General features: G+C 33.4%; 3 protein-coding genes across 3 annotated transcripts; 2 read left to right on the forward strand and 1 right to left on the reverse strand.

The window, feature by feature from the left end:
- The first annotated feature begins 3,021 nt into the window (after positions 1-3,021).
- On the forward strand, positions 3,022-13,762 carry LOC125049197. The gene is made up of 7 exons (XM_047648346.1): positions 3,022-3,317; positions 3,513-7,104; positions 7,779-7,970; positions 9,962-10,081; positions 10,687-10,944; positions 12,724-12,912; positions 13,598-13,762. The coding sequence occupies exons 1-7, from the start codon at positions 3,193-3,195 to the stop codon at positions 13,673-13,675; spliced, it is 4,554 nt and encodes a 1,517-aa protein (XP_047504302.1). The 5' UTR covers positions 3,022-3,192; the 3' UTR covers positions 13,676-13,762.
- Positions 13,763-14,476: 714 nt separating this feature from the next.
- LOC125049597 (ras-related protein Rab-1A) lies at positions 14,477-20,594 on the forward strand. Its single transcript, XM_047648987.1, has 5 exons — positions 14,477-14,671; positions 15,116-15,380; positions 16,995-17,126; positions 18,786-19,002; positions 19,676-20,594. Exons 1-4 carry the CDS (start codon positions 14,658-14,660, stop codon positions 18,984-18,986), a joined length of 612 nt encoding a protein of 203 aa, XP_047504943.1. The 5' UTR covers positions 14,477-14,657; the 3' UTR covers positions 18,987-19,002; positions 19,676-20,594.
- Positions 19,976-23,194, reverse strand: LOC125049607. The gene is made up of 3 exons (XM_047648997.1): positions 22,421-23,194; positions 21,807-21,920; positions 19,976-20,910 (listed from the first exon to the last, which is right to left on the reverse strand). The coding sequence occupies exons 1-3, from the start codon at positions 22,530-22,532 to the stop codon at positions 20,813-20,815; spliced, it is 324 nt and encodes a 107-aa protein (XP_047504953.1). The 5' UTR covers positions 22,533-23,194; the 3' UTR covers positions 19,976-20,812.
- Between the last annotated feature and the right edge of the window lie 232 nt (positions 23,195-23,426).

Consider the following 23,426-nt stretch of genomic DNA (forward strand, 5'->3'; position numbering starts at 1 on the left):
TTTGTTTTAATAAATAAAAGTTGTAGCAGTACTTTTTTACTCATACTTTTATTCTAATATATTAAATTTCTTATAACAATAATAAAAAGAAAATTAAAGCAAACTTAAGAGGTTGGTCCCTGTGGCAGTGTCTCTTTAGCACTGGCAGCATTTCCTCGCTGTATTGTGATACTTATTATTCGTTAAGTGAGGAAAGCACTAGCTCTGGGGTCACCGGTAGGTACACTCTACCAGGCGCCAACTTAAATCTTTAATTAGCACCTGTAACCCCACGGCCCAAGAGTCTTATATTTGAGGCGCCGTTTATTATTAAAAAATAAATTGTGGTACATACCATATTTTTTGCAAGATCCGATCAATACCAAAATTAAACCAGTAAGTATTTGTTATCAATATTTTAACTATTATATTGAACTAACTTTATTCTGAGCCTAACAATTTTTAAAACAATGTCGAAATGTCTGGAAAAATTCGCGATGGTACTCGTGTGATGCAGAAAAAGTCAAGACGCCATGGCGACGTGGCCAGCGAGTTCTTATTGAAGCTTTGGTCTGGTGATCATGACGCACAACGCTGCGGTATGCGGTATGCGTTGCCGGACACTCAATCATATGAAAAACGTCGAGAATGTTCTCTTGTTCCGTCGCAGTATGCGTCGGCGGCGAGGGACAAGCGCGGTAAAGTGGGGAGGTGTACTGCCGCACAGCGCGGCGTCATTCTCGGTTCAACGCTGCGGTGTGCGTCACGGGTGTGAGTCACTGAGTCAATATGGAATTTACAGAAAAATTGTTCATGTTCACGACTAGGTAGACGTGAATATGAACAATTTAGCTACCAAGGTTGGTAGCTGCGGCAAAATCAACTGACCACCTCTCCGCAGGGACGCTAAATGCTGCGTCGTGACGCTGCGTTGCGGTGCATACCGCAGCATTGTGCGTCATGATCACCAGACCAAAGCATGAGATGTATGCCGGCTAACTCACTTGGCAACCGACTGGCGACGTTGCCAAGTATCCAGCGGAGCCAGAGTCGACCGCTCCACATGCGGCGACTGGCGACGTTGTTTTACGTCTGCCCTCATACCACTGTGTGCTCAATCTCATTGAGTTGGTATGGGCGCTAAAGGATATGTTGCTAGAAATAACAAAACCTTTAAAATGACAGTAAAAAAACTATTTGAAGAAGGACTTCAACATATCACACTTGAAAAATGGAGTAGCTGCGTGTAGAAGAAGACAAAATGGGTCTCGACCACATGATCGAAAATGTTTCAGACAGATTAATAATTAATGTCACCGAAAGCGATAGTGATGATTTTTTATCTGATGATGAATAAAAACAAAGTATGTAATAAGCGATGTTTTTTTTTATTTTCATTACCTACCTATAATTGTTATATTTTATACATCTATAGTTTCAACGACATGATGAATTGAAAATAGGAACATAGTCGTCGAAAACTCGTTGATATGTTAAAAGCACGACTAAAATTCGAACCCCGTAACTATTTACTAGACAATCGAGGCAATTTCATTAATTCAGGAGTTTTTTCAATCATTCACTTTGTCACAACACTATTTATATTTTATCAAAAACTGACAACACAGTACATGTCAGATGACTTCGTCTAATTAAAAATACGACTATAATAGTTCTTATTGAGATGTATGCCGGCTAACTCACTAAAGTGCCCTGTAAACGATCAAATTGTTTGTCAAATTTTACGTGTTTGTCAAATTATTTGATAGTGTACTGCTGTGTTTGAGGCGTTTGTCAAACAATCTACGTGTTTGTCGTGTTTGATGAAAATCTGGATTGATGTCGAGTTTGACAAACAGGTTTGAACGTGTACGGCGGTGTTTGTCAAACAAGATCTCATTCGTTGTAGTGCCATAGGACGCTACGCTCAGTGATGATATGAGTGGCAATATAACGAACAAAGAATTTACGTTGCATTTCATATCTGTTTATCGTGATATGCCGATATTATGGAAAATAAAATCAAAAGATTATATGGACAAGATCTTTATTTTTTTCAATACGAGGACGGAGTATAGTCAGTAGATAAATCTTCAAAAGTTTTATGGACCATGCGCATGCAGTTTGCGTAGTCTTCAGGTTCTGTACGCAATATTTTCCGTAGCAAATTCTCGTGGGTATATTTATCTCTTAGTATCAACCATTCTCGACCCCATCGTCTTCTTTTTTTGTCTTGATACACAGAGTTACTTGATACGCTAGAGTCAATGCCAAAAATGCGTCATCTGAATTACTCGGGCTCGGCACGGCGACGTCACGTCACGAAAGGAGAATCTACTAGAAATTTAACAAATTTGATAGATATTTGGTTTGATCGTCTAAGCTATTGTTTGACGAAACCGTGAAGTTTGACAAACAAGTTTGTCAAGCAAATTTGATCGTTTACAGGGCACTTTAGCGACGTTTAACGTTTACGACACATGTAAAAAGGAAGCTGTAAGGAAGTCAAAAACCTGAGTCCTTGATAATTAGGTAGTAAGTAAGCCAGACTAATATAATAGTTTAGATAAATAAAACAAAGAAATAAAGATAAAAAATTACTGCATGCATAATTATTTTCCAAAAAACAAAGCAGTTTTCTTAGTTGAGACGGGTGAAGAGAGCTACTAATATCATTTCTATCCTTAGAGAATCATTAGTAACTTATCTCTTGTTTACGTTATTTAACTAAGTGCATTTTACACTGCTGATATTTTTTACAAAATGGACCAAAACCGACAAAACTATTTATTAGTTGTAATAACATAAACAATTTTATATACTTACCTATGAAAGACAGTTTTATTATTTTTCTTTTTGTTTAAATATATTTGGGATTTTCATAATCTAATTAGACAAGCAATCTTACCACAATTATAACTAACAATGATTAATAATTAATTAAACTTTGTAGGTTTAGACAAAATAATATTACTTGCTTATTTTCTCCGTGAATATTTTACATCTGTGGTGAAAATCTAAAATTGTCAACTGTCGTATTAATCAAAATTGATAATATTCTGTTTGTATTCTCGCAAGTAAAAAATTGATCAAACTGTTTATTTCGCAATATTGTTGCCGTTTTGCAAAGTACAGTTGAAATCTGAGCAGTTTTAAATAATTATAGTGTCTAGTGTAGTATTAGGTACTTAGTTATGCTAATATCATAACAATATGAGACGAGGTCATCAAGGTATTGGTGGATGGCGTAGTGAAAACCCACGAATGTTCAGACAGCGAAACTGTGATAATTCACCATACCGAACTCAAAGAAACTATAACCAACTAAATACTAGCAGGTAAAAAGCAGCAATATATACTTACTATTTAAGATAACCCCCCAAACTTATTGTTTTGCAACAAATACATTGCCGCCATAACTGTATTTATAACTATGTACACATAATTTGTTTTCCTACCAATATTATCAATCAATAATATAAACTTGCTTCAACAATAGAATAAAGACTAAACTAATTTTAAATGATCAACAGATATCCGCTAGGCTCTAGGCCTCATAGACCACATTTCAACCCTCACATTGGAAATAAGCATGGAAATCAGGACCAAGAATGGACAAGATATAGACAAGAATCCCAATTTTCCTTTGCTAGAGCAAAAGATAAGGAACCACATCAAAAATCTTTTATGAAAGAAATTAAACATGGTGATAGCTCTAGTAATTATAAACGGTCTTCTCACAATTCTGAGGGATATTTGATAAACAACATGGGTGATATTGATCAGAGACAAATCATTCAAAATAGAATTCATACCATATCACCTTGGAATCATGATGGTGATGAAAGAAACTATATGAATGCATATAATGAAAAATCACATCAGTATAATAAACAAACTGACTACGCTGGTCATAGACCACCTTCATCGGACCATTATGGTGGCAATCCTATACCTACAAATGAAAATTCAAACACATTTAGTAGGTCTGTTGATGACACAGTTAATATTATAAGAAAGAGATTATTAAATCGAGAAGAAACACACCAAACAAATGAAGATATTAAGGATAATGGCAATCATATGCATGAAAACATTAAAACCATAGAGAGTTATAGTCAATATGATCAAAATCTAATAAAAAAGAAAGCACCTAAGCCGAGAAAAGTGAGTTGTGAAAGAATTAAAAATAAAATTGTTCATCAATTATTTAAAATGGACAAAGAAAAGATTCATAAATTACTAGATAACCCAAACTCTTCTACAAAATTTGAATATGCTCTAAATAGTCTACTTACGGAGTCTCAAAACAGTTTTAACCGACATAAGAGATCTGTAGCTGAGAAATCACTCTGCTCATCAAGTAAAGATTTTATGCAAAATGACAATAACACGATTTATGAAGATACTTTTATGAAACAAATGCAATGTATTCTTGATCCACAAGATACTATTTTGTTGGAAGATATTAAACCAGTTGTTATGGCAGAGTTAAGCAACCTCTTACAATTAGATGAAGTTGATAGTAGATATTCTTATGACCAGCCCACAAATTATTCCTACCATAATGATAAGGATCCAGCTGAGAAATATTCTCAAGATTACCATACATATAACTATTTAAATAAACAAGAGTGTGACAACTATTATGAAAATTTTGAAGTAGAGGTGAGTAATGAGACTTTAGAGAATTCTATGCCTTTATATGAAAGAAGAGTCCGAAATAAAAGTATTACATTCTCGTCTGATACAGACACAGGAACAGGTTGGAGATCTTCTACTAAGATTGACACTGAATGGAACAAACCCTGGGATGCTGATAATAAAGATGTCTCTCCAAGAAATGAACCATCAAAATCAAGTGACCAAAGTGCACCACTCTTTGAACATAATTCTGAATTTTTAGAAGAAGAAGATACATTTGCTGAGTTAGATAGACAGTATCATGTTGTTGTTGACCATAATTTTATTGAGGATGATGAGTTATCCAACCCCATTAGATTTTCACCTTCATCTCAACAAGAAATGAAAAGTGATACTGTCAAAGGTCATGTCATCAAAAAAGAAAATGATATGTTGAAACCTCACGAAAAAAACGAAATACCTCTTAAAGACAAGATAGTCAATGAATTACAAAATTTTGCATCAGCAAAACTTGAGTCGCTTAGGGTTCCTACAACTGAAATTAATAGTGATGAAAACTGTAATGGTCAAAGTATGACATGGTCAGTGACAAAGGAAGCTGAAAAAAGTCAATCATTGGATATTGAGACAAAAAAGAAAACTAACCAGCTTATACACTCAGAAACAACTGAAACATCAACTCCAACATCTAATTCACGGAAACGATCTATAGACCGAAGACCGTCTCATAGAAAGGAAAAACGTAAAAAAACCCAGGATAAGGATGAAAATAAAAAACTATGTCAAGATAAGGTTGCTTGTTCCATAAATAAAGATAAAATGTCTAGTAATAGTGAAAATATGTTAAATGATGTTTCAAAAGCTTGTTCTGATCCCAAACAAAACAAAGAAAAGAAATTTCACTTAGATAACAATAAAAAAATTGACACTAATGACAGAAATAGTTCGGAAAAGTGTGTGAAGGACAAAGAAACACCAATTAAAGCAAAAACTTGTGAAGACAGAAAAAGACAAAACTCTACCTCATCAAATCATTCCACCAGTCCTAAGAATATAGCATGTGTACAATCCACATCCTCAACCAAAGCTGATTCAAAATCATCATTGAAATCTATAGATATGTTTACAGAAGTTCCCAAAAAAGTCAATATTCATCAAGCGTTCAGGAACACAGCTGTTAGTAATACAGGCAAACAAATAGCTCAGATAGATAAAGATAAACCATTATTACTTTCGAATCACAAATTTCAAAAATGTACCAGGTCCCATGATCCAAAATGTTTTTTATCAAAACAAACACAAACAAGTAAACCTTCCATAACATCGCAATGTACACAAACAAGTAAACCTTCCATAACAACGCAATGTACACAAACAAGTAGAAAGAGGTTTGCTAGAGGTATTCAGGTAGATTTACAGGAACTTGAAAGTAAAAAAAATACTAAATCCACTGATGCCTTAGAAAGAATGAAACAAATAGATTTAGAAATACAAGAATTGCTTCAAGAAAAATTTAAGCTGTACAGCTCTCTAGAAAACACAGGTGGTACTGCTCACATACCAATGCAAAATTTAGGTATGACTGTGTTAAATGTCAGTTCTTTTGAAAATAATAAAGAAGATAATGAAGATGAGGATATAGAAGAAACCATTGTTAACAATTTATCAAATATTCCTGCTGAAGAGTTAGAACAAATTGCATTTGAAAGTGTAGAAAGTCACTGTCCATCCCCTGCTAAAAGTCAACGACGACAAAAGCAAAAAGTCTCCTCTAATATAGAGAATGATGCTAATTCACATATGAAGAATAGAAACAAAGCTAAAACACTTAATTTTTCGCTTATCGAACAGATTATTACTGACGATAGACCTTTGGAAGATATTATATCACTAGATAACCTCGAGACTACTCCGAGCAAATACAAAAAGAAGCAAGTCAAACCAAAAATGTCAAAAAGAAAGCTCAGTAAAACGAAGAAAAAAAAAACTCAAGTACATAATGAGATTGACTTTAAAGAATGTTACATATTATTATTGCGTGAAGATTTGAGTAAGTATATGATTGGTAATAAATTGAAAACAGAAGAAGAGACAGACAAAAGTAATATTAAAGTGAATGCAGTTATGGAATATTCAATTAGTCCAGTTGCAGAAGAATCAGATGTTGTATCAACTTTATGTGAAGATCTAGTTGAGGAAACAGTTATCAGCAGCGAGATTCAATTCGACATGTTGGACGTTTCTGAAGATATTGTTATTGGTGAAATCTTTGACGAGAAAGCTGTAACTGAGAAAGAAGAACAAGTGGCAATAAGCGAAGAAATAATTTTGGACAACAGTCAGTCGTCAATAGATGATAACACGACGCCGATCGAAACACGAGGCGGTGAATGTAAACTATATGATTATCTGGCTGATGAGAATCTGCAGCGCGACTCACTTGTTGCAAATGGAAACGCTGATGCTATTCTAGCAATAGAGGTGCGTAATTCTAACTTTTCTGTTTCCCTTTTTTCCTTTAAGTATCCAATGAAGTAAGGTAAGTCGATCGATAGAGTCGATATTGATAAATAAAAACAATAATCGTCGACGACCAGTCACTTTCCGTGCGGCTTGATCCCTTGGCGTTGCGTAGAGATGTGGGGTCTCTCTGCATCTTCTACCGCATTTACCATGGAGAGTGTTCAGAGGAGGTGTTCGGATTAATACCTGCAGCTGAGTTTCATCATCGGACGTCGAGCAAAATACCATCCGTATCACCTCGACGTCCGTCGTTCCACAACTGAGCGTTTTCTTAGGCAGTTTTTGCCGCGCACCACCACTATGTGGAACCAGCTGCCCACTGAAGTATTTCCGAACCAATACGACTTAGGGTCCTTCAAGAAAAGAGCGTACCAATTCTTGAAAGGCCGGCAACGCACTTGCGAGCCTTCTGGCATTGTGAGTGTCCATGGGCGGCGGTATCACTTAACATCAGGTGAGCCTCCTGCCCGTTTGCCTCGTATTACATTAAAAAAAATAAGCTCTACATTACTCACACTATAATTCTATTTTTAAAAATTAAATTATTCATTAATTTTCTAAGACTGATTTTTACATTTGTTAAGTGACAATTCTTATAAAAAATTATGTATTATTTAATTGTGTATTTTCAGAGTGTTGGACCAAACTTCTTAGCGGCTGGTCTTGACGGAAATGTTTATTATTTTAACGGTGACGGACATTTGATCAGCACGCTACGGGGATCTAATTTAGCTGTAACATGCCTTTGTGTAGTTAAAGAGAAGTATGGTACTACGGTGTATACTGGCTCCCTGGATTCACGTATACGTAATTATGATCTAGAGGTATTTATTTATTTTCAGTTATGTCTAGAGTTTTGGGAGTGAGGTAGTTTAGTACTTATATCATAAATAATTTTATATGGACAATTTTGTGTTAATAATTTAATAAATCATACTAAAATGAAAAATCTTAGGTAAACATTTTTTATGTTTTTTTAAGAAATTTATTAAGAAAACCATCGTTTCGAAATCGGCACTTAGTGATATATAGGACTAGTAGCAAATATGTTATTTAGATTTTGAACATCCAATGTTCGTACTTCGTATTACATTTTTAACATATTTTACGCCTATATTTAATTGGCCTATTAAATTTATTATTAGTGCTTAACAAATATATATACTTACGGGCCCATGTTTTTCTGAAATAAAGAGAAATTAAAAGTCTACAGACAATATCCATGCCAGTGTCCTGTTCTCGAATACACCGAAAAAATAAAATATCTAGGAATAATAATAGATCGACACCTTACTTGGGAAAAGCACATTGACGCACAGTCTTCTAGGATCAGAAAGCTTATGTTAATATTTAATCGGCTGAAACGAGTAGCGGAGGACGAAGTTATTAGAATAATTTATTTAGCACTTTGTCAGTCCATTCTCACATATTGTATACCGGCATGGGGAGGAGCGGCTGAATCTCTATTGCTTAAGCTGGAACGTGCACAGAGAGCAATCCTTAAAGTTGCCTATCGCAGGCCGTTTAGATACCCCACAGTCAAACTCCACCTAGAAACAAAAACCCTCTCGGTAAGGAAGCTTTACATCTTGGCGACCTGTTCAAGATATCATAGATTTCATGGGCTCACAATTCAGGACACATCTAAGAACAGACGTTTTGCATTCCCAACGCCAAAACGAAGGACTGTATTTGGACAACGCTCCTTTGCATTTAGGGGCCCCTTCCTTTATAACAAATTCTCCAAATCTATGGACTCTGAGATCGTAAAACTATCCAGATACAAATTAGCGAGTCACATAGAAACTACACTAGCCAAATTGGATTTCGAATCCACAGAGGCATTACTACATATCTTGGTATGACTTTGAGGTTTCATAAACACAGACACAGTGCACGATCATAACAACTTTCAGCTACATTCTCAAATACATGCGCAACTCACCTATTCACACACTCACTCATTCACTTCATACGTAACACTAAATTTATAACTATTATTGGTATTTTTTATTTTTTATTATCTTTTTTTCATATCACATTTTTAAACTATTTTTAACATGTATGTACCACGAAATAATTGTCTTCTAGTTACCCACAACACAGGGCCTCCCTAGTGTGGGGACTAGCGATTTCTGATTTCTGTAACAAACCTTTCTGTAATTAATAAAGTTTTTATTATTATTATTATTATTATTATTAATAGATATCTGTGGTGAAAGCATGGTAACCCTCCAACCTAAAGGGAGTTACCTCGAACAGTCTAACCACTGATTGGCCAAAAGACTTCAGTAAGGTTGAGAAGTTTTAGGTATATATGCTTAGTTGGAAATACTTCGTTAGCGCGTTTCAGGGTATGACGTCATCGCAGTTATTTGTAGATTGTAGGGGTCGCTACATATGTGATATTCAATTGTTCAAGGTTAACAATTTTAACACAAAGCTAAAAAGGAAGCGTTGAAATATTACGTCACGCAATTTTTGGAGATTATTGACACCCCCCCATGTAACGCGCTGTAACGTTTTTTCTGTACCCAAGTATAGTAAAACGTCTCGTGACCACCTAGTGACTCTTTATACCTAAAAGTTACCATTATGTGGTGTAAAGTACTGGAAAGTCGAAAATAATATTAAAAATAACGCGTAATTCAATCCCCGCCCCGCATCGTAACGTTTTACAAAAGTACCCCCTCCCCCCAACATTCGTTACGTAATACTTGAACGCTTCCAAATATGGGCAACCGTCATTTGTTTCAAGTGATAAAATTTGTATTACATCCAGCACATTGCTTACATATTTTTATTCTCATTTCAGACGGGACTAGAGAAAGGCCCCGAGTGTAATGTACTAAGTCCCATACAGACAATGGATCGCGCTTGGGACACGGTATTCGTTGGTACAAGGACTGGTTTTGTACTTCAGTTTGAGTGCAAAGTAAGGCTTTTTAAATATATAACATAAAATAATTAAAATAACAAAGCAAATCTGTGCTACTTTTATAAAGAGAAAATATATGTATTGTTATAACTAAAAATAAAATAAATCACTGGCGCTATATCCTTTTTAGGTCTGGGCCTCCGATTTCTGTATCTGTTTCATGATAATTTGTCAATCTAATAAGCAAGTTTTGGGTCTAATACGGTCCGAGCGAATGTTAGATGCGCACATAGAAAGAAAGTCAAGCCGGGTATCGAACTTACGACCTAAGGAATGAGTCGCACGCTGAAGCCACTAGGCCAACACGGCTTTAGCTTATAACAGCTAATAAACATAAAAAAATACTCGACCGTTTTCATAAATTCCTTCAAACAGCAGCTTCTAAATGTATTTGTAGAATTCTGACTATTGCGCAGAATTATGTTCCTATAGTAAAAAGGGCGGATAAATAGTCATGAGTTCTATAACATATCATTCCTGGGTTTGATTCCCATTGAATGATTACGCTTAAATATTCATAAAACATAAAATATCTTATCTAATGTGTCAATTGAATTCCCGGGACATGGCCTGGAATCTAAATGACTATGATTCCATTCCAGAACAACTTACTTATACCAGTGAGTACAGTGAAGTTTTCTGACCAATCAATCTTGGCACTGCGGGCAATGAAGGAAGGACCCAGAAAGGTTTTGCTGGTAGCTGCTCGCTCTGAGAATGTGACAATCAAAGATGCTCAAACTGGTCTCTTACTCCGGACACTCAATGGACCTAAAATGACAGTGTATACCCTGTTGTTTGAAGATGGGAAGGTGTATTGTGGAACCAGCAGCCATCAGATACAAGTGTTTGATTATACGGTGAGTAATTGATTGACTTAGTCTATATGAAGCCGAAAATATATTAAGATTTTTGAAGTTATTAGTACTTTAGGCGCGTTATGAAAAATTTATGAGAGTGAAATTTTACGATGCGCACCGTGACAGAAAATTAACAGAATGAAGTTGCCCACGGAAGATGCTACGGCATTGGACATAATTTAAAAACAACATTCGAATAATAATAGAATTTATGTTACACTTAATGTAAGAGAATAATAATAAATATTTATTTATTTAATGTTTCAAATGTAATCTGAACTTTATTGACTATAATGACTCGTTTTCCAGTCTTTGATTATTTAATTGTAATTAATTATTTGCATGCAATCAAAAACTATTTTTAATAATGCCAAAGAAGTATAACTTCTTACGCGCGTACATAAGTACACGCACCCTTTTTTTTTCTTATAAGCAATAATTGGCAAGAAATCTAAATTAGAGAACAGTTGTTCTAAGGTTCAAACACCAGCAGTACACCAATGGACTATGCGTCATTAACTATAGCTTGTACGGAATCCACATAGTGAGGAAGCTGCCATCTTTTCATCCATTATTAGATCCAAAAAGTAAATAATTTAAATAAAAAAAGCAATGTTTTCAGTTTTATCATTATGGCTTTAGTACTTTTTAATTTGGGAATTTATTTAGGGGTTGTACGGTTCCTGGGTCATCGGGGTGCTTTAAATAATAAAGGATTTTTTTATTAACCACTCACGTACAACAATAGAATATAAGCGAAATTATGAAATGTTAATTGCTATGTAACAAATGATTCAAACGTAACTCAAAGAGAGTGCCCATTCGTCGACGACGTGATGCTCAAGTTTTCCATCTCTTATATTCCATCGTGTTCAATCCTAAAACTCCTTCCTATCTTAAGAAGATTTCAAATTTTTGAGAGTCCATAGCTATACCTTAACTACTACTACTACTAAAACTATATCCTTGTAATCTCATCTCATAACTCTTTCTTTCTTTGCGAATCCTTTAAGGTCTCTGCAGTGAGACTATGGAATTCACTTCCCGTCCCTTTTCGCTTCTTCTCTAACTTTCTTTAAATTTCTACTGTTCAGACATTACCTGTCCACATCGTATCCCTAACTTTCGTACTACGTGATGTGAAACTGATCTAAAATTATCGTGATTCATGTGTACTTTTACTTTTTATGTGTTCTTTTTTGTTCCTGTTTTAGTTTGGTCTAAATAACTATATTATGTATTTTTGTACTTCTTGCTTACCTTATCTAATTTAATTCGTTTTTCTCACAGTGGTTGCCTGGAAGAGATTGCTTGAAAGCGATAAGGCCGCCACTTGCCCAACTTTTCATTCAATTATGTCAATGTTAATCTTAATATATATAAATTACGCGTCACGTTGTTTGTCCGCTATGAACTCCTAAACTACGGAACCGATTTCAAGCAAATTTGCACTCCGTGTGCAGTTTGATCTAACTTAAAAGATAGGATAGCTTACATCTCAATTTACACCCGCAATATTATTTTATTTCAAAATGTTTGTTTATTATTTGATTACAGCTAACAGATGGCGCTGTTTTGAAAGTACCAACGTTTCACATACACTACAATTTAATGGCATAACCACCAAAAAACATGGTGGACGCCATGACTGGTGTTCTCCTACCGTTTCGTTACTACTACGTAATATTAGAAAAACCTTAGCCACAGCAACGCTTGGCCGGTCTGCTAGTTGTATTATATTTCTGCAACGAAGTGTTAATAAATATATATATTTTATAGAGTGGCTCCCATGTTGGAACCCACGAAGGCGGTAAAGGCGCAGTGTGTTTACGGGCGGTGGGAGGACTTTTGTTCGCGGGCTGCTACGATGGATGTATTTATGTATATAGGGAGGGTGAACCCAGGCCTTTCGCACAACTACGCGGACCCAGCCTTATGTTATTATGCCTGACTATAGTCGGTACCAAGGTAAGATTGAAGTTATACTTCTTTAGGCGCGGTATGAAAAATTGTTGAGAGTGTTACGATACGCGCGCACCGTGACACAAAATTAACAGAATGACGTTGCCCACGGAAGATGCTACGGCGTTGGACATAATTTAAAAACAACATTCGAATAATAATAGAATTTATGTTACACTTAATTTAAGAGAATAATAATAAATATTTACTTAATTTTTCAAATATAAACTGAACTACAATGAACTATAATGACTCCTTTTCCAGTCTTTGATTATTTAATGTAATTAATTATTTGCATGCAATCAAAAACTATTTTTAATTATGCCAAAGAAGTATAATTTCTTACGCGCGTACATAAGTACACGCACCCTTTTTTTAAACATATTAACACAAATTTTTGTCAAAGATATAAAATTAGTAGACAAAACCCATAGACTACATTAGTTTAGTAACATCACACATCACATCAGACAACATCACTTTTCGACAGGTGTGACCCACTACCGCCAAAGGAATTTGTATAAGAATGACATTAGCTCACGATTTGTCACGTGACTACTTTCATACAAATCGTTTGGCGTCAGATCACATTTGCTTGAATTTGATTTAATATCGGCAAGCTTACCACATAACTACTATTTTGGTCTTCATTGATCAGTTTGATTAAATCTAGATTTCTGCTTTGTTTCAGATTATCGCTGGTTTCAAAGACCGGAGTCTGTATATATGGAAGATACCATTAAGTATATTGCAAGAGATGATATTGTAAAGCCTATAATTAATTTGTAGGCTTATAGTTGACCTTTATTCTTGATTCATTTACCTCGTTTGTACATAAAAGAAAGTTTTAATATGATTAAGGTTGTTTTATTTATCAATAATTTGTATACGTGGCCGCACAAAGGAGCAAATGGCTGTCTCAGTGCGGAAACTGAATCCACACTACTTGGTATATGTGGTTGAAATAATTAAACTTAGATTTGTACAGAAATTACCCCGCATAAATTAGAAAATCTTGTTTGACATGTGTCAAATAAATGTTACCTACTGTGCACGTAGTTCTAAGGAATATTATTTTTTTTTTTTAAATATTAGAATAAGCTGAGAACTTAATGTGTCACGTGTAAAATATGAACATTAGGAATGTAGTGTAGTGTAGAGGATCCCCAGTGCTATCATTCACATGAATTTTGAATTTTGCTAAGACGCAATATGTTATTGATATGCAGGGGGAAAATGGTCGGTGATAGGACACATTTCTGTGAGAAACAAATTCCCTTGGATAGCTTTGGCGAATTTCTTGCTAAGTCGTCACAATCTGTTTCTCTCAAGCCCATTTATTTTATCTACAGAAAGGAACACTCATTGAGTTTTTGTATTAAAGTTATTATTGAACTTCGTTTTTGGCAAATAAAAAATAACATTTCTAGTATTTTTTTTTTCAAAAAACACATTTTTTATTTTAGTAGTACACCGTTTTGAAATTTTATTCTGATTATATTATATTGATTGACATAAACACGTTTCTGAACGAAACATAATTTTTGCCAAGTGGCAGTCCATCTGTCATCTGTGTATTTATGACTTACGTCAGTGTGGGTGTTTCACGGCAGCCATTATTTCTAATTTCTACGTAAAAAATTACTTTAGTTTTCTATTTTGTGCTGCACTTTTTCGAAACAAAGGAATTCGTTATTTTTGATAAATTGTACTACTTCATCAAAGTGTTCGAAATAAAATTATAGTACAAAATGAATCCAGAATAGTAAGTATTGGTGTCACGATATAGTGTGAAACAAGGATGGGCTAAAATTTTATTCAAAAGTTAATAAATTTTACCTAAGAGTTAAGACTACAAATGCTAGAGTGCTATTTTTTATTGACCACTAAATGATCGTTTGTTCATGTTAATTTCTTTGTCTAAATGTAATGAGAAGATGTTTTGGTGACTCATAAAGTGTACCAAAGAAATCGAAACGTAATCGTTGCAATGTGAATGGCGTTTAAATAAACTTAAAATTGCATATATTTGTAACTTCCGCATTATATCTTTCATTTGATATCTCATATTACAATGTTTGTATTATAAAAGTGTGATTCTTTGTCCGTGTTCTTAATACGCCTCCTTTATTGCATGTGTTATTTTTACACGTACCTAACTAATGTACGCAATACGTATGCTTACAGAATGTCTTGTTTTGGTTTTCAGCGACTACTTGTTCAAGCTTTTGTTGATCGGCGATTCCGGTGTGGGAAAATCGTGTCTTTTGTTGAGATTTGCAGATGACACATACACAGAAAGCTACATAAGTACTATTGGTGTGGACTTTAAGATAAGGACTGTAGAATTAGATGGCAAGACAATAAAATTACAAATATGGGATACAGCAGGACAGGAGCGGTTTAGAACAATCACATCATCATACTACAGAGGAGCCCATGGAATCATCATTGTTTACGATTGTACAGACCAGGTAATTAATAAAAAAATATTTTTTTTATAGAATTACTAGCTGACCTGGCAAACGTCGTTTTGCCATGTATATCATTTATAATAATCAATAGGGGTTGATCGTTGAGGGGTGAAAATTAGGGGTTGTATGTATTTTTTAACGCTGTATCAAAAAAAAATTGTAATTAAAAATTTTGTCTAAAAAATAAAAATTTAGGGGTGGACTACCCCTAACATTTAGGGGGATGAAAAATAGATGTTGGCCAATTCTCATAGATACCGGATAAGCACAAAAAAATTCATCAAAATCGGTCAAGCCGTTTCGGAGCAGTATGGCAACGAAAACTGTGACACGAGAATTTTATATATTAGATTTTATTTGGTTTTGTAATGTCTAGTACATATAACCTTGCAATGAACCCGGGTACACCCTTTTCCTGAATGAAAATACTGAATGTTAACTTAAATTATACTGTTAAATAACATTGGACAATACATCCTAAAATATAATGAGACAATTTTCTTGAACATACAGTTGATTTTGGTTGTAACAATGATGAAAGGACAATTTTAGTTTGTCTTTATATCCAGACATTGTTACAGGATAAGTTAAAGAGATACAGACAAATATTCTGAGTAGAAACAATTGCTAGTCAGAATATCCCTTTGTTACTGAGCCTGAATAAATTTTACTCTGAAATGAACATGCTTACCTAATATATATTACATTAAATATTAACAAAAGTTAATTTTAAAAAAAAAATGTGATTGATTGTAAACAAAAAACAAGAAAGCTTTTTGTGTCTTTGGCAGTAGATGCAATATCTGCATGGGATTTATAGGAACTTGTTACAAATGATTTATTCTACCCAAATTCGTCAAAGCTTTAATACTTAATTATGCTTTTAATTCAAGGGACTTATTAACATCACTATAGCTAAATGGTTGCTACAACCAAGGTCATAATAAATAAAATCAACTGTACTATTAATTCGCTCAAAAGTTTATTATTGTTTGCTTTTGTATATTAAAGTCAACATTCTTTATTAATTGATGATAATTTCGCCTTGATGTTAATTATCATTAATTATTCATGAAACATTAATATTGGATGTTCATAATGAATTCAATATTACTTTATTCTTCATGATTATTATTTCGCATAAAACTTCCTAACATGGGGTTGTCAAACGTATATTTGAACTTTTTTTATGTTTAATCTTTTTAATGTATTAAAAGAAGATCTATAATAGAATAAAGAAAGAATATAATTTATAATTAGTCTATGACATCATCTCCATTTAATTGTTCAGTACCAAAATTATAATTATAAATGGTCTGCTGAACATTTAATATTAACTTACATAGTAGTTACAATTGCATTATAATTTTTTATGAAATTGCCCATGCATTTATCTTTGTTTGTTTACTTTAGAAAACTATAACGTACCCATTTTTATTAACCAGTCTAACATAACATGCTATAAGCTTTTGTTAGCCAGACTTTATTCAAATACATCTTTGTTTATATTTTAAAGTTACAGAATTTATTAATCAATCTATCACAGCAGTATTTGTCAAGATAATTTTATTTTATTAATCTTAAAAATATTAATGTGTTTTTCTATTTTGAAAGGACTCATTTAGCAATGTGAAGCAGTGGTTGGAGGAAATTGACCGCTATGCATGTGATAATGTCAATAAGCTGCTGGTTGGCAACAAGTGTGATCTCACTACAAAGAAAGCTGTCGATTATACTACAGCCAATGTAAGTTACTAGCCAGTTACTATTCCTGTACCCGTAGCTCTATATATTATCTTATCTATATATTAATTTCTGTATTTAATTGTATCAATATACTTGATACAATTAAATAAAAAACTTTTTTTGAACGGATTGAAGTTATGTATTATTATAAATTTACAACGGTCACCGTGACCACGCACGCTGTAAAGCACGCGAAACGTCGGATAAATTTAAAATTATGTTTAAATAGTTGTAAATTTATAATAATACATAACTTCAATCCGTTCAAAAAAAGTTTTCTATTTAAATGTATAAAAGTTATGTGAATCAAAGACAATACTACTTGATACAAGTCCATCTTGGGGTATGAGTGCTAAGTGTGACTTCCATATGTCAAATGCCATTTGTTTACGACATCTGGGAGTTATACTCATAGCTAAGTTTCGACTGAATACAACCTTTGGGGCCAATAGTTACTTACAAAAGAGATATTATGGAACTCATAGAAGAGCTTTGCTATAATTTTGAAATGAATAAATTATATCCAGAGAATGTTAGGTAGTTATTTAAAATTAAATATATATTTTAAGCAAAAACGTCATAGAAATGTAATCATAGACAGGCGTGGCTTTGAATATTTCTTAATAAGCTATCAGTTTCCTAGTAAAGGAGTGGCATCCATTATTGACATAAACCCATGTTCGGCATTGCTTAAAGAATTTTAAATACTTTGATTGGTGTCCTTTTAGTAGTTAGATTGAAGCATGGACTCTAGTCATCAATGTAGTTTTCCCACTAAGCTTTTTTGGTGCCTTTTGCATGCTTCATAATATGTGAATTCTGTAGCATAATTTTTAGATAAATGCATCTGCTAATGTTTACTTAACCTAAAAACCAAGGACTAAAGAATGAGATAAAGTTGAATGACATCTTATCTTTAAAGGGCATTGAAATTTTGTTTTTAGTACTATTAATATTTTGCTATTATAATCAGAATTTGCGGACGGCGATGTAATATAATAATAATAAAGCCTTTTTATTTCCTAAACTACAAATGTTTAGATTTGTTGTATACATTTTTTTTTTCTTGTCACTCGATACCCTTCCTTCTGTACCATTGATCAAAACACCTTCACAGGTAAAGGTCTCCAGGTTTTTCACTTCCCGTTAACACTTCCGACATATTGTTCACCGCTTCTCATCTATATAGTTCTTTAAAGTCCACCCTTTTAAATTTTTATATTTGTTAAATCGTCTTATTTTTTCGCTTTTTACTTATTTTTAATATACTTGTTTTGTTGCTTTTTGTAATGCTACATATATTTGTTTGCAATGTATAGTTTGGTTTTTATTTTTGTTTTTATGTCTACGTTTGCCAGCCGTATGGAAGTACAGTATACAAGTGTCGAAGACAAATAATTGTCTTTAGGTAAAAGGGAAATTTCCCTTGAATTATAAAGGAGAAAATTCAGATCATGATTCAAGGATTAAACAAATAGTTGAAACATGATCATCAATGTTAAAATATTTTTGTGAATTGTCATCATGAAATAAGCCCAGTTATATAAAAAATATTGATTAACTCGGATCTGTAAATGGCCAAACTTTCTGGCACCGACATATATACCACAAAATTCCAAACCATTGTAATGTGGAATTGATGGAATCTTTATTTTTCAGCAATATGCTGAACAGCTAGGTATTCCATTCTTGGAGACCAGTGCGAAGAACTCCACGAATGTTGAGCAAGCTTTCATGACGATGGCGGCTGAGATTAAGGCGCGCGTTGGTCCGCCATCTGCCGGTTCACCGACATCCAGTATGTCCGTCAAGATTGATCAGGGAAGACCCATTGATACTGGCAAGTCGTCTTGCTGCTGAATATTACTCACACTTGGTAAGATACTATTAAAAACCTATAAAAAGTATTTAATAAATCTTGTTTTTATCCCATATCTATATTGGTAATAAGTAAATTAGAATAAAAGTAGTCAAAACTAGAAATCCTTTTTTTGAATAAATTTATTTAACAGAGTTTTTTTAGTTTATTTTAAATTCTACTTATATAACTAAATTACCATGAGCGCGGTCTCTTGTAAGTTACAGATTTATTATTATAGATTTTATAATAATGTTTGACATAATGGCACAGAACAAACAAAATTTTTAAGTGATACATATATATTATATCCTAATTATATTCTACGGATTTAACATTAAAATTTGCAGTTACTTGCTCTGAGAAAAACCGAGTCACCTTTCGTTATTACCGTTAATAATACAAGGAGGTTAACAAAATATACCGCTATTCAGCTAGATAGTTATTATGCCTTTGTGTGTGTATACTATATACAGTGTAAACTCTTTATAACGTCATTTGTTATAACAAAAACTCTAAAACGTAAAAATGAGGTACATTTATTTGGTTTAACCCAAAATTAATTATACCCTCCCTATAACAAAACCTCTCTATAACGAATAATAATACGTGGTCCCTTGAAATTCCTTATAAAGAATTTACACTGTATATATAAATAAATAAATATATATACTTTTCCATTTCATTCTAGGCTGGCGAGATAATGGAGCCGTCCCGGCCGCCGCTCGCCTCACTACACTATTGAACGCAAATACAACAAACGTTTTATTGCATTAATTATTATAAACAAATCTAAAAAATAGTGAACTTATTTTAAGCTAACTTCTCTTAAGTTGCAACGTCCGACATATTGTTAGTTCAACGGAACGGTGAAATGTATGGGTGTATGTTTATACATATTTATATATAATGATTATCGTAGGTATAATTTTACGTGCTCCGAGCAGATCATCCATGCGACGTGGGAAATTTAATGTTTTTGTATTTAGGATTATAGTGAAATAATTAAAATCTAAAGGTTCTCTCGGTATGTTTGTTCTAGGCTAATATACCGGCTTCTTCACTCGAGGTACTAATTTTGCACTGAGTGTTATTCCATTATATTTGTATTGTTCCACAATGTACCACATTTTGTGTTAGGACCCGATTTGCTTGATTTTAATTCCGTGTGTGATACAACTAAAATAGTTCCAGGTTTCTAGTATTAACCCGTTGTACGGGTTCATATCTTCATTACTTAACACAAAATTGTAGATATAGCAAATTCGCCTTAGCGTTAGACGGATGTATAGTTATAATGTTTAGTCATCACTTTCGATTCAGCGGGAACATAGTATTAAAAGACATTCATTAATATCACCACAATGATGTCGTGCGATTTTTCAACTTTCACGTTAATTTAAAAGTTCTGTCTTAAGTATTATGAAAAATTTTTTAAACGCAATAATACATGTGGCATTTGAAAAATTGCATGCGAATTTTATTAATTGATCGTATGAAACTTAATTATTTTTGTACTGTTATGTGAAGAGTTAAGTTTAATTAGATCCGCTAACCCACTGTAATTCTGTATTGAGGGTTTCTTAGAAATTAAAACAGTATGCTATTAAGGATGTTTTATTTACGATCCCAAAATTTACGCAAATATTGTTGACATTTCAATAAGTAGAATATAAACGGGAATTATTACACATCGTGGTAAAGACAAAAGCACAAGAAATTTTGGGCTAAGTGTCTAAGAAAGTAGTGTATATATATCCGTAAATGATTATGCATCAAAGATATTTGTTCAGTTTTTAAAATTTTACTAATCAATTTGAGTGGAGAATCAACAGCAACATCTCATCATATATTCATAATCGTGACAGAGGCCGTGCAAGTTGAGAGGGCATTGGAGAAACTCTGGGCATAGTATTGGTAAATTATCTGTAACAAAATATAATCATGAGAACTATAGGAAACTACCTCTACCTACACAGTTAAAAGTAAAAAAATCATTTAATCGTGTACACTTATGACTCGTCCGTAAAGAAATACATATTAATGCTTCTAATTTAACCAGTTGTCAAATCAAGGGCGTAGAACGGAAGAGAAGAACTGGCAATAAACTCTCCGCCACTCTTTTTAATCGCCATTTTTTTTTACACAACGTTTGTAAGGAGCTGCAACCATTACACCATGTTCCATATGACATATCAAGTAATTAATAATAATAACATAAATTAAAAAAAAACAAAGACTTGTCCTCTATCCGCAGGAGGCATGGTGAAATAGGAGCACGCACTTACATTCTCGTGGGAACAACACGCACATAAGCAACATCACCGCATACACGAATTCAAGTTACAAGAGTGAGATTCAGAAAACATGGAAGTCACGTTTTCAGTTGTTAAATAAATAAAGAGGTTCGATTCCCAAAAACCATAACTTAAAAATCGCTGATATGAATTCTATTATTTACACTTTTTACATGACTGAAAAAAACTGAAAATGCTGTTCACTTCAGTTAAGAAAGCAGGTTGGTGCAACACTTGAAAATTAGTGAACGCAAAAATATGTCTGCCCTAAGACTGGAACTAGCCCTGTATTGTTCATATAACGAAAGTTCATTAAAATTTTCATGATTTATTAAAATTAGAAACATTTTTTTAATTTCGATTCTCTTAGTTGACCAACTTTTCAAAGCATACGGCGTATAAGGCTGTGGCGCTGAGTTCGATCCCAGCAAAAGAAGAATTCTTTCATCTCTATGTGGTCTCACGATTAACATGGTAATTCAGGAATATTTATTCTATACCTCATTCGTTTATTACAAGACTTACCGAACACATGCTTACATCCACAACAGTACCCATGTATTATTGCTTCGTCGTCCTCACAACCTCGGGGTGGACACCCATTGCACCATAGACCAACACCCAGCCAGGGCATATTCCCTAAATAAAAATATACGAATTATAAAATGTATCCAATATAAATTATCAGGAAGTCGGATGAAAAACTACCATTGGTTTTTACGGTCTCAGACGACGTTTTAGACATAAAATAAAAACCTTGAACATTCAATTCTGATTTGTTATCGAATATTTCTTTTTATGGCGGAAAACTTTGTGTATTTGTCTTTATGGCTCAATACTTCACCAATATCACAATCCATGTTTTATTGGGATGGGGGGAAAATGAACTCTGCCGGAAATTATTAGCATTTCAAAATAGACTGCCGTAAGCTATATGGAACGAATAATTTTATACTTCCATTTGTGTTGCTGATGTTTTATCTTGTCATATTGGAAAATTAACGTATTTAATTAACACGAAATACATATTCTTATGAACGAGATTTCTACTTTGTCTTTTATTGTGATACATGCATCTTGTTTATGCAGACGTCCTTAACAAAATAGCATTAGTTAAATATTTATAACTAGCTACTTACATCTGGGTGCTTTCCGAACAACACTTATACCGGTATCCATGGAAGGTTTATAGAAAAAACCAAAACTGCTTGCTATAAGATACCAAAAAATGTGTACAATTTTTAAATTCATGTCTACGAGTAAGCTTCACACATTTCTGCTTTGGTTTATATTATGGAGTAAATGACTTAATTAGGTGACCACTTATAGGTCAGTGCCATACAGATAGTTCTAATTACATTTTAACATTTATAATTATCTCTGGTTACCTTTAGAAGTATTTCCTAACCTTCTTTTAAAAACACCGGTCTTATGAAAATTTTCATCGCACTACAGGTAATAACAATTTCTTAGGAATAAACAGCTAAAATAATGTTATATAACTCATTTAGTTTTTATTTATAAAAACCTACAATATTCAAAGACGAGGCGCCAAGTTTACATTTTATATCTACTATTACATAATAGTGAAATTCATGAAAGAATCCCAAATTTTTACTTTATTTTATGCCTATAATGTGAACAGGTGTAATTAATAAAATACAAGCAATTTTTCAACATTTATTAAATTCAACCACTATTTGGCACAATTAAACTCTAATAGAAGTAAAATCTATTGTTTTGGCAATTGAGAGATTGATGGAGTATTATATTTTTTACACAGTTTAGGTTGTACATTACATTTAGTGACTAAAATCAGAATTTTTTTTTAAAGTTATACTTTTTTTGGCACGTTAGGGAAAAAATATGAGAGTAAATTTAAAGATGCGCGCGCACACCTAATTTCATCAAAAAACCGACACCCGGAACTTAGCTATTATCAACATTTTAGTTTTTTCTACAAACGTAGAATACAATTTTTTTTTTACGACAAAGAAGTATAACTTCTAACACGTGAACATAAGTACACACACACGTTTTTTTATTACTGGGAATCGAACCCAGAAAGGGGAAATTGTCGGACTTTATTATAAAGGTATAAACTTCTACCACTTAACCACGAAGGCGGTATAAACACGTATACTT

The sequence above is a fragment of the Pieris napi genome, chromosome 1 (genome assembly GCF_905475465.1).
Source record: "Pieris napi chromosome 1, ilPieNapi1.2, whole genome shotgun sequence".
NCBI lineage: Eukaryota > Metazoa > Arthropoda > Insecta > Lepidoptera > Pieridae > Pieris > Pieris napi.